The sequence below is a fragment of the Girardinichthys multiradiatus genome, chromosome 4 (genome assembly GCF_021462225.1).
Source record: "Girardinichthys multiradiatus isolate DD_20200921_A chromosome 4, DD_fGirMul_XY1, whole genome shotgun sequence".
In the NCBI taxonomy this organism is placed as follows: domain Eukaryota; kingdom Metazoa; phylum Chordata; class Actinopteri; order Cyprinodontiformes; family Goodeidae; genus Girardinichthys; species Girardinichthys multiradiatus.
Window position 1 is genome coordinate 15,918,004 of NC_061797.1, and position 12,738 is coordinate 15,930,741.

The 12,738-nt window shown below is 36.9% G+C and overlaps 1 protein-coding gene across 1 annotated transcript in view; it reads right to left on the reverse strand.

The window, feature by feature from the left end:
* The window catches only part of itga11a (integrin, alpha 11a), a 75,565-nt gene extending 72,857 nt beyond the window's left edge, over nt 1–2,708 (reverse strand). Inside the window, exon 1 of the mRNA XM_047362264.1 lies at nt 2,574–2,708. Coding sequence (XP_047218220.1) covers nt 2,574–2,622 — 49 coding nt within the window. The 5' untranslated portion in view covers nt 2,623–2,708. The remainder of the gene's footprint in view (nt 1–2,573) is intronic.
* Nucleotides 2,709–12,738: the final 10,030 nt, after the last annotated feature.

Genomic DNA, 12,738 nt, shown 5'->3' on the forward strand with positions numbered 1-12,738 from the left:
TGAAATTGGACAGAACCTATGGGCAAAAACATCAGATTTTCAACATATTTGACTAAAAAAGACAAAGGCTGGTCTGCCTTCTCCATTATTTCTTGCTGTTGCCATGACAAAAAGATACAAATACATCTCTTCTTCCTGAGAGTGCCTTATTGGGTATATTAAATTCCATAAAAATTTTACACTCCACCTTAAAAATTTAAATGGCCTTACCCTTATATACACGTATGATTTAATGGCCTGGTTTGTAACCTTCCAATAACTGAGATCTTGTACTTAATGTACAAATCTTGTACTGCAGATAATACCCTGCAAACAAGTCCCATGGCAAGAAGTGGATCTTTTTGTTGAAGCACCTGTTTTATGGAACTCTATCCTCTATATTTCTCTTCAACCCACCTTAAAGCTATCTTTATTAGGAAAACCTTTGGTCATGGCTCATAAGCTACAAAGCAGGCTCAATTTGTCTGTTTTTTATGCTTCTAGCTTAACTAACCCTAACATTGAAGATTACATTTGGTTGTTGTGGCAATACATAGCTGGTTATCAAATTGCTAAATCAACATAATGTAGAGTTACCACCTCTGAATATGTGCCTTTTAATGTAAAAAAAAAAAAAAACAGTAGGTGGTGTTGGAATAAGAGGACAAATCATCTTCACTCACTCCAAGATCATGTTGTGGGAGTAGCAGGTCAAGGAGAGAAAACCAAACATCCCTCTCCCCAGCAACACTCTCCTTGGGGGATTCCAAAGACCCCAGGCCAGAAGGTTATGTAGCTGGAAGTAGCTATCAGAATGTGGGTGCCCAATGACCATAAAAGGATGGAGATGATCAGCAACAATATGCCTCCAGTCACCAGATCTCAAACCAAACGAGTACATTTAGAGAAGAACTGAGGCAGTTCTTAAGGCAAAAGGGGGTCCAACACGGTACTCGCTAGCTGTACCTAATAAGTGGCTGGCGATTAAATGTACCTTTGTTAAACTCTATGTTGACACAGATATTATGACAAAAAAATTAAAATTTACGTGTGTGATTAAATCTACAATCACAGATTGCTAATTAAATATTATCAAGATATACACCAACTGTATTACTGATTATTTAATTTAATTGGATTCTGACACGTTTTGTGAAAGATTATACATATTGGAAGGGCAATAGTTAAAGTTAATATACTACATATTAACATTATTATTTCTGACATTTGCACTTTTTACCCTGTTCATAGAAAAACAATTCATACCGAATCCAGGGTGGCCTGGTCAGCCCTGCATGAAAAGGTCAAAATGAATGTCCATCAAAAGAAGAACATTCTAAGTTCATATAAGAAAAAACATTTGAGTTGACATATCCAACTGGGATAGTCATTATAAGAAAATGTGCTTCAGGTGGGAACTGACCCTGCTGTTTCCATCCAATATACAGCACATGTCCTGTTCACCTTCATGAGATTACCATTCTTATCTCTTTCTAGACAGGATCCTCACCCTACATTTACAGGAGTCCAAGAACTGTAGAAGAAAATAAGGCCTGCCTTCACACTCTTGCCAAAACATCCTCCACCACAGTCAGCATGAATTCATACTCTGCAAACTCCGATTTATAAGGTCACAGTCTCCCTGCGCCAGTCCAAGAAATTCCAAAATTAAACGAAATATTTGGAATAGATTTTCTCCTGTCAACATCTTAGCCTTGTATTATTTACAAAGTGTCTGAGCTGAAGAGGCGTTGAACGTACCTTTTGGATAAATTCCAGCATTGCAGACTTCAAATAGGTTAATAATATGTTTCTTTCTGCAAATAACAAAACTGAGTGAAAAACGCCAGAGAGGTAAAAACAACCAGTGCAGTATTTTTAAGGAAAACATGCAGATTACAGTTCAGAGTGCAGTGAACCAAAAACCTGCGTATCCAGAGCTCTTTGGTGCACCACTCTAAAAATAATTACAATACATTTGAAGCTGCAGTGAATTTAATCATCTTTACTGCCTGTGGCATTTCTATATATTTTTATAAGAATTCTTAATTGTTTTGTCTTTGAAAGAATTCATAAATATTCTTTTCAGTTCTTTATATTAAGTGTCTGTGGCTTCCTTCTTTTAATTGTATCTAAATGTGACACCGTTTTAGTCATGGCTCTGTTCACTGACCACAAATCTGGCGGAGCACCAATAGTTTTAAAGCACCTAGAAGCTCTATTGTAGAAAACCATCAACTTTTGTTTGACAGAAATGTGTGCTTGCAGTGTGATATAACACACTTCTGTAGATCTTATAGCAGTCAATATTAATCCTTAGTATAGCCACAGCAGTTATTTATGCATGTGAGAGATTGACATATATATATATATTTGTATACTGGATGTTTGCTCTTGGAAACTGAACATTAAAAACAACATCACCTTAAACTTTATTTACAATAAACTAAAAAAAAAACAACAGTTGTATTAACATCAACCTAGTGCAACACAAAATAGTCAAAAGTGCAAAGCGAAAAGCAGATTTATAACGTTTTTGAAGATGCAAAAAGTACAAATAAACAACACAACATATGCAAAAAACTTTTACTCACCTAAATGTTGGCTGCAGATCCAGAGCAGGAGGAAGCAGTAGTACTCCATATGTTTACTGCTGCAGGCGTGGATGTGATGGTGTGTTTGAGTAATGACTGCTGTGAGGGTGTACAGAAACCCAGTGGCAGGCACAGTTAAAATCCCTGTCTGATTGACTCAAGTCAAAGCCCAGCCTATATGAGGAGAAGTAGGAGGGGATTGTGGAAGGAGGAGGTCCACTCTTCCACAGCAGGAGGAGTACTCTGTCTTTTAAACATCTGTTCAGCTCAGTTTAACTTGTTGAAGGGAGGAAAATTACTTATTTTAAACAGCCTTTAATTTTTTCTGTTTGATTCTAAGGAAAAGAAAATCAATATTTACTTAAAGTAAACAGTCTAAAAAACAATCATAACAAAACAGAACCGATACTACAAAAATACTTTGAGGGTTCATAAAACAGACAAGCATGTGCAAGACATTAGACATTACCAAGGTCACCAGAGTGGTGAGTCTAAAAAGAATACAGTGGATCAGTAGCACCACAGTTATTTTTCCCCCATTACAAACCAATCTGGTTTCAGGCTGAAGCTAAACACCAACTTACAATCATCGTGGCTCCTAACCACAAACTTACCAGTGTGTTAAAAGCAGTGAAAAAACGTGGCATTTGTACATTACCTCATATTCCTGCACTTGAACTATCCACTCCTGGGCGCAGAATCTATAATGATCCGATTTACGTAATAAGACATAGTTGGTGTACATTAGCTCCTCTGAAATCAGCTTGTGGTAACCTGGTGGATCCCTTGTTCACTGCTTAGCCACAGGATGTCATATAAATACACAGTTGTTCTTTATATTTAACATTTTTCCTTTAGTTTGGAAGTAAAGGCTTATGAATGTATTCCCCTTTCTTGTACTTTTGCTTTGTTAATGTCTTCAGCACATTTTTCTTTCTTGGCACATGAAGTCACCTATATTGTAGCAATTAGCAGTGGTATGCTTAATCAACAAAATAGTTTATTTTGCCATCACCCAAAGAGTCCCAGTCAAAATTTTGTTAAAATGTGCTGAATGTAAGTTTAGATGCTTCTAGCTCTTTCACATGACTGTTTTGTGTAGAAATTAAAATACCTAGATGTGTCAATTTTAATTTAGTTTCAGCTACAGACATGTAGCTATATATGTATATAATATTAAGGAAGAAATCTTAATTCAGTCCTAAGTATATAACTGAAATTTAAAGCCAATGTTAGCTAAAACACGAGAGATTAAACAGTTCCTTTTTAAAACATACTGTAATAACTGTGATCCACAAAGTGGTTGAAGACCTAATGCATTGAATTAAAAACAACTAAACATATGTTGGCACTTCAAAATTTACACACCACTGTTAAAATATCAGATTTAGGTGACTCAAAAAGCAAATCTATGATGAAACATTTTTAGCATTTTTAAGTGAACAAGCTTGTGGCACAAAATATAGGTTTTTGTTTTTTTTTGTCATTCTGTTCTTCATCAAGTAAGATAAAGATATAAGATAAAATAAGATAATAAACTTATGTTCGCCTAATATTAGTCGAATGACCTGCCCAGGTAGCAAACCTATAGTCAACTGCTTAACAGATATGCTGACACATTTTGATTAAAAAAATTAAATGGTTTGGAAACCACGACTTTTAAAGATCTGGTATAACTTGATAACAGAACCTTGAATAATGCCTAGCAATAACACAATTTTTTAACTTACTTTGGGAAATGACAAATGAGGATTTAATATCTATTCATGCAACATTTATTTGTTTGCAAGTTACAACTTCGATTATTAAACTAGTCAAAATATAATCAGCAGCAACATGAGGACCATGAGATCTGGATCTCTGTGTGGATTGTTGGCCTCAACTTAATCTCCTTTCCAAGGATGATGTCAGTATATGCAGCTGATCAGACAGGAGTGATGAATGAATGCTTTTTAGGCTAAAAATGTATCATTTAAAAACAGTCTACTGAAATAGTAAGTAATAAAATCCTATATTGGTCTGACTGGTTGCCAAAGTCAATGGAAGCTAGTGAAAGGCTATCAAAATACAGCCAAAACCCATAACATAGTTGATCTATTTCTGATGTCTATCCAACGAACTGACAGTTATCTGAAAATCTCTCAAGTTCTAAAAGGCGCTCCTTCTGAGGCTGCAATTACAGTTCCTTTTATTTTTCATCACAAAGCAACCACAGATCGCCCAAATCAACACAGCGTGTGTGTTAAACCCACCACGCAAAACGAAAAAGAACCAAGCCTTGCTTTCATTAAGGGTGCTTAAAAGCTCATTGGATTTACTCCTTCCCACTTCTGCTCAGTCAAGTGCTGGCCCCCATAACTTTACCTCAAGTCAGGAAATTAAGTCCTGTACCTACTGTGGAACTGCCTGTGTAGATTACGTGTCTGCATAGCATGTCTACTAAACATCTTGAAATGACTGTGAGGTGAGTCAAAGTAAGCAAAATTCCACGGTCAAATACAGAGCACAGAGTACTGCATCTAAGGTTGCAGTTCTCCCCCTGACCTTACATATAAAATTATCAACATGACAGTGATGTTGTGCTTCCTGCTGATTCAAAATTTTTGAAAAGGGATGAATACTTGGTTACATCGTAAGTGTATGTTAAATCTGTTTTATGGTATATCAAGACTCTACAAGAATCAAACATTTTAATAGGCAACATACTCTTCAAAAGAGATGGGGATAAAATATTTTCTAAACTGGAGGGGAAACCAAGAATTTACAGCGATTTGGTAGTCATTACAACAAAACAGGGTCTCTATAAATATGAAAACTTTCATTACAGGAATTGTTTCATTCAGCATTGTGGGTGCACTCTCATTGCTGAAGAATCTCCCACTGTCAAGCTGCAAGACATATGAAGGATCTGAGAGGAACCTGCAATCAGGATTAAAGCTTGATGCTCTGAATAGGGGCAGTGTGCCAGTGCTGTTTGTAGCACACTGGGGTGTTGAGTATTTTCTCCTCTCCTCTGCCAGTACATTTAATGATTATGTATACATTGTATTCACTTTCTTTAAGCAGAGACAGGGCTGTGAAACAACACAGCCAAGCTAAGCAGGCTGTGAAAGGTTGAGTTTTATTGGAGTTGTATTCCTTTCCTCCTCACACACATTTTAAGCCATACAAAGTCCCTCTGTGAAGTCCAGCCTGAAATCAATACTGCACAGGAGCTACACTCATTTCACATTTTTCCGATCCCTCTTCTGCACAACTGCAAATAATTACCTCAGTCACCCCTGGATTATCAGTTTGACTGTGATTTATGACTGTCTTCCCATGCTAGAACCGACAGGTCCCATGGGATCAGACATTAAGAAGCAAATATTCAACCATTCTCTTTTTATGCTAGAGGAGGGCCTCCCATTGGGACTTTGAATCTATCACTTATCATAACGTGGTCAAGTTTAAGACCTCCAAGTTGGACTTTCAGGAGCTCCTATCAACTTGGTTTAAATGGGTTCTAAGACTTAATCTCTTCAGCGTGATGCAAAAGAAAAATGAAAAAACTCAAACGTGACACAAAAATCACAATTCAAATAAGACTTTTTTGCTAACAATTTAACTGTTGATTTAGTGTTTCCAAAAGTTTACTTTGGGAAAACCAGAAGAGCTTTTGTGACAACTTGGGAAATACAGATAAAAACAGATATTTATAATAACGGTATAAAAAAACACATGACCCTTTTTTCACTCTCTGACATTACATTAGGCAAAACCTTTCCTGTTTTAGCTCAGGTATGATTACCAAAATTATTTTTATTTACAAAATACCAGAATAACGAGTGTGAGAGAATGTTTATATATATATATTTTTTTTTTACCTTTTTCAATTCAGAAGATTGTATATATTTCCTTAATATTTGGTAGTATTGCCTTTCATGCCTCAATGACTTGGGTCAAAAATTTAGCCTATTGTACCCTCTCCCCCACAACCTGTACTTCACAGAACGTTTCTAATTCCTGAACAATATGGTGGCTGGACATTCACATGGTGTTTATACTTGTTTATAATTGTTTGAACTAATGAATGTGTGCCCCACCTTTTGATAATGTAAGATGTAAATTCTACCAAAGGATGAAACAGATTTTTGAAGCTCCACAAATCTCTTCCTGATATCTTGGCTGATTTATTTAGATTTTTTCTTAATGTCACACAAGAAAGCTGTGTCTTTGCGATGTTGTCTTAAAATACATCCAGAGGTGTGGCCCCAGGTAACTCAAATGTGGTAAACTAACATATTAGAAGCTTTCAAAGATATGACATCATCACCTGGACTTTCCCAAATTGTTTAAATACATAGTAATCTTAGTGTATGTAAACGTCTGACTTTGAAGAAAATAATAAAGAAAATCTGTTATGAACTCTCTCATTATTCTGGCATTTAGAAAATAGAAATAATTTAAATTTCAGACAATGAGGAAAATATATTTATCTTACACAATTTATGTAAAAGCGGGTTTCAGCTCTTTACTGAACCAAAAACCCATTAGCAATAGGTTGTTAGCACTTCATAACTGCATTCAATGAATTTTGATCAAAAGACAAAGATAAAATCTCAATCCGAGAGGAAACATAACCACTGTTATATATCCTCCTGTGGTCATTTGGGTGGTTGGGCAGCAAACAATGGTCTAGTGTTTTATAATATGTAATATAAATTTAATAAAAACAAAATTGATCTTTGAAAAGGCTAACCCAAATAATATTTAGCAAAGACAGGCACAAAAACATTTGTTGTGAATTAGTCCCCCTTGAACGCTTCTCTTTTATTTTTCTCCTTGGATCAAAGGACAGCGATTCTTAAACAAGCAGGGATCCGAAGAAAATAGACAATGAGTGAGTGAGTGTTCACTTAAAATGGAGAACCTACTGGGACAGTACGTCCAGATTCTCAGTTCTGGATGTGAGGCCTCCTCCATCTTTGGACCACATATGCAGTCCTACTGCCCATATCCTGTTGTCAAAACCAACTCCTGTTATTTCTGTTACTTTCTGAGATGTTTCCTGGTAATGGTTCTTCAAACATTCAAGTCCACAAACTGAGAGTTATTGCCCATGGAGATATAACTTTCCAGTAATCACAGCCAAGAAAGGCAAGGGCAAGATGAAACAATGAATGGGTTTTAGGTAATAGTGCACTGACTAACAGTCCTCCAAGGAACTTTTTCATACATGCTGCTGTTCCAGGACCTTGTTGTTGATCTGAATAATCTGCTGAGAGGACAGCAGGGAGAAACTGCAGCACAGTTTCCAGCATGTACTCCTGGATAAACCATTAACCTGGAGAACGTGTTGGGGTGAGCTCCCTGTCAAGCATTACGTGCTGTGTAAAACATGAAGCAAACAAGACGTTGGGGGGTGGGGGGGCATCGCTCACCACTTTGCTTGTTTTAATTTTCACATGGCTTCCAGTTTAGCTTTTTAAAAATAGGAATTATTGGGCATTTTATTAATTTTTACAATGTTAGCGTCAATTGTTATTTTTTGCCATTGTAAACAGGACATCAGGTTTAAACTAGATTGCTAATTTACTAGGGCTATTATTTTAAATACCTTCATGCAGTTCTTCAGAGCTAATGTTTCATTTGTACTGGTACGTATTCCCTTCACAACAGCCTTGCTCAAACTGGAGTCTCTGGGAACAGTTTTTCTGATGACTTCATGTTTGGCTGGATATGGCCAGACTGCATCTCTGCTGGTGGCAATATTCCATGATTTATTACCAATACTGGTTGATGGTCAATGCCTATTGATGCACACACATTATAAAATAATGCACACACATAATATATCTCCACACTATGCATTTTGCTTGAAAGAAATAAACCCTCTTCTGTCGCCAAGTTAGACCCCTAGTATTTAGACATGTTGGAAAGAATTAAGTAAGAAAATAATTTTATTAGTAGAACTACGTGTATGCTAAAAAATGATCCCAACTTGTACAAAAGCAATCTATTTATATTCAGAAGAACATCAATAAAGCCATTAATAGATAACTTTAAATCATCTTGCCTACATTTAAAAAGCTGAACACCTTAACTGTTGTAACTAATTTAAAGTGAAGTGATCTGTTTAACCAAATATATCAGTCCTTGTTTTAGAAATGGGAAGAAAGAGTCAGCAAACAATAAGGGAAAATGCAACATGAGCCGATCTGAATGAGGAAAATTCTCTAGAGAGAGACAGAATTTTGTGGTTTTTGTGCCGGTTTGCAGAAAGCCTGTTCCTTTACAGAATGGAGACTGGTATGTAAATTAACTTTTGGTTTCAAAGTTCATCCTGAAACATCTCTAGGTTTAACTGAATGTTATGTTCATGCGTCCAGTCATCTTTTTTTTTTTTTTATGAAAATCTTAGTCTAAAATGGCACTCTAATAGTCGGGTAAATATGGCAAGAAAATGTTTTTCTATTTTTTTAGCCCTCCTTTAGAAGTTTTATAATGGTAGAATTTAGTGTAAATAATTAGATGTACAATGACTTGCAAAAGTATTCATATCTGTTCAATGTGTTCAGAGTATACTCTGAATACTTCAGAGTATTTTAGTGGAATATTATGATATAGACCAACACAAAATAAAAGATGTGGATGTCTTTTTGGTTAAAATGTCTCGTTTTTTAATGAGAGTAATCAGAATCAGTTTTATTACCGCGTTTGTACAGACAAACAAGAAATTTGACACTGGTACACTATACTGTCAATAATAAAGAATATCTTATCAAATGTACATATACAGGTCCTTCTCAAAATATTAGCATATTGTGATAAAGTTCATTATTTTCCATAATGTCATGATGAAAATTTAACATTCATATATTTTAGATTCATTGCACACTAACTGAAATATTTCAGGTCTTTTATTGTCTTAATACGGATGATTTTGGCATACAGCTCATGAAAACCCAAAATTCCTATCTCACAAAATTAGCATATCATTAAAAGGGTCTCTAAACGAGCTATGAACCTAATCATCTGAATCAACGAGTTAACTCTAAACACCTGCAAAAGATTCCTGAGGCCTTTAAAACTCCCAGCCTGGTTCATCACTCAAAACCCCAATCATGGGTAAGACTGCCGACCTGACTGCTGTCCAGAAGGCCACTATTGACACCCTCAAGCAAGAGGGTAAGACACAGAAAGAAATTTCTGAACGAATAGGCTGTTCCCAGAGTGCTGTATCAAGGCACCTCAGTGGGAAGTCTGTGGGAAGGAAAAAGTGTGGCAGAAAACGCTGCACAACGAGAAGAGGTGACCGGACCCTGAGGAAGATTGTGGAGAAGGGCCGATTCCAGACCTTGGGGGACCTGCGGAAGCAGTGGACTGAGTCTGGAGTAGAAACATCCAGAGCCACCGTGCACAGGTGTGTGCAGGAAATGGGCTACAGGTGCCGCATTCCCCAGGTCAAGCCACTTTTGAACTAGAAACAGCAGCAGAAGCGCCTGACCTGGGCTACAAAGAAGCAGCACTGGACTGTTGCTCAGTGGTCCAAAGTACTTTTTTCGGATGAAAGCAAATTCTGCATGTCAATCGGAAATCAAGGTGCCAGAGTCTGGAGGAAGACGGGGGAGAAGGAAATGCCAAAATGCCAGAAGTCCAGTGTCAAGTACCCACAGTCAGTGATGGTCTGGGGTGCCGTGTCAGCTGCTGGTGTTGGTCCACTGTGTTTTATCAAGGGCAGGGTCAATGCAGCTAGCTATCAGGAGATTTTGGAGCACTTCATGCTTCCATCTGCTGAAAAGCTTAATGGAGATGAAGATTTCATTTTTCAGCACGACCTGGCACCTGCTCACAGTGCCAAAACCACTGGTAAATGGTTTACTGACCATGGTATCACTGTGCTCAATTGGCCTGCCAACTCTCCTGACCTGAACCCCATAGAGAATCTGTGGGATATTGTGAAGAGAACGTTGAGAGACTCAAGACCCAACACTCTGGATGAGCTAAAGGCCGCTATCGAAGCATCCTGGGCCTCCATAAGACCTCAGCAGTGCCACAGGCTGATTGCCTCCATGCCACGCCGCATTGAAGCAGTCATTTCTGCAAAAGGATTCCCGACCAAGTATTGAGTGCATAACTGTACATGATTATTTGAAGGTTGACGTTTTTTGTATTAAAAACACTTTTCTTTTATTGGTCGGATGAAATATGCTAATTTTGTGAGATAGGAATTTTGGGTTTTCATGAGCTGTATGCCACAATCATCCGTATTAAGACAATAAAAGACCTGAAATATTTCAGTTAGTGTGCAATGAATCTAAAATATATGAATGTTAAATTTTCATCATGACATTATGGAAAATAATGAACTTTATCACAATATGCTAATATTTTGAGAAGGACCTGTATACACAATTTAGTTTACAAAAGAATATAAGTGAGATTAGTCCAAGTATGCATGGTGTTGTTCTGGAACACCATGTAAATAGGGAAGAATGAAACTTCGTTTGTCTCAATAGACAGTCAATGCTGTTCAGTATTTTTGAAACAAATGGTTTTGAGCTAGAAATGCAAGGCACACATATGCTTTAAACGTTTCCACCACTTTAACACTGATCTGTCTGGGTTTTATTTCTAAAAATATAAAAAATATTAGGTAAAGTAAGTATTTCAAAATCCCAAAGAAATCAAAATTTGCTTCGGCTTATTTATTTGTTTCCTGTGAAAGTACGTTAAGGAGCTAGCCCTTTGTTTTCAAAGTTTCTGTGTATTGGTATGAAAACAATTTCAGCAGTACTAACAAGTTGGACTATTTCCTCCAGTCTCTGGCTCAAGGGGAGAAATTCCAGGCTCCCTTGCCTTTACCAAGACGAGCCTTTTAAAGCTACACAATAAAAGCTTAGTGACTGAACCTACAAAAAGGTGGTATTATCAACTTTATAATGACAATAAAGCCTTGGGAAGTCTTTTGATAAGGAACTTTAAGATATGGCTCTGATAAAGATCCTAAAAGTTTAAGAGTAAAACAGAATCAAGAATCATCACAAAATTTGTAACACCAATTACAAGGAGTTTATATGATGTTTTGGCTTATTTTGTAAGTGATACAACCTCATTAGTGATTGATTACAAATGGAAACTAACATTATAAAGTAAAAAAATGAACATATTAAAGGGCCTCTTGCAGAGAATGAGAAAAGTAACTCTGTTTGTCTGACTTGAGTGAGTCATGCTAACTTTTCCAGATCCCTGGCAGAGCCTTGCACAGGTTTAATTGTGCCAGTAGCAATAGTGGGAACTAGACTAATGTGGAAACTAAAGCCACACGCCACAAGATGGACGACAATGGAACGCCACAAAGCTCACACATCCAAACTCAGAGCAAAGCTGTGTCTCTTGTCACCGAGCTTAAGCAGAAAATCTCCCAGCTCATATAAAGTTACTCCCATAGTCGGAATATTGCACTATATGTCACTAAGGATTTTTTTCTCAGTCTGTTTCTTGGTAATGGATGCAATATATTTCTAATGGACAGGCAACCACCGGCACCTTCTTTATTACATATAAGCCAATTTTGATCTACGATGTGATCGCACAAAAAATAAATTACTCACCACATTCCTATATCTAGTCAAGCAACTCAAAGTTTGTACAGAGAATAAGGTCAAGAAGTTTCGTGGTTGAACATAAACATGTTCCTCAAAATCTTTGCCATTTTTTTCTTGGGTCAGATGTCAGTGGAAAATCAAACTCTGTGCAATTTTGAACTTGCAATTTAATTATTAGATTTCATGAACATTTTGCACAATTATCTGCTGCAATTTGACCCCTCAAACACAGTGTAAGGCCCAGCTCTCAGACTTCATATTTGCAGCCCTTGTGACCACACTATGGGCTTATTTCAGCAAATCATGTGGCGTGTCGTTTCCAAAGGAGAATTTAACTGAGTGATAATGTTTGTTGTTATTTTACACCCTGGTGGCTTCTGTTCCAACCAGAGTTGAGACTCTCTGTTTATTATGGTTTCCAGCTTGGCAGTACATTTGCTCTGGGAATGACAGATTGAGTTTTCCTAACGATGTTTGTAATTTTGAAAGAACTCTTGGATTTGGCATGATAGAGGCATCTGCTGTAAACAGGCTGCAAGTAAGTTAAAGTTACTGCTTTAGATTATGTGTAGAAA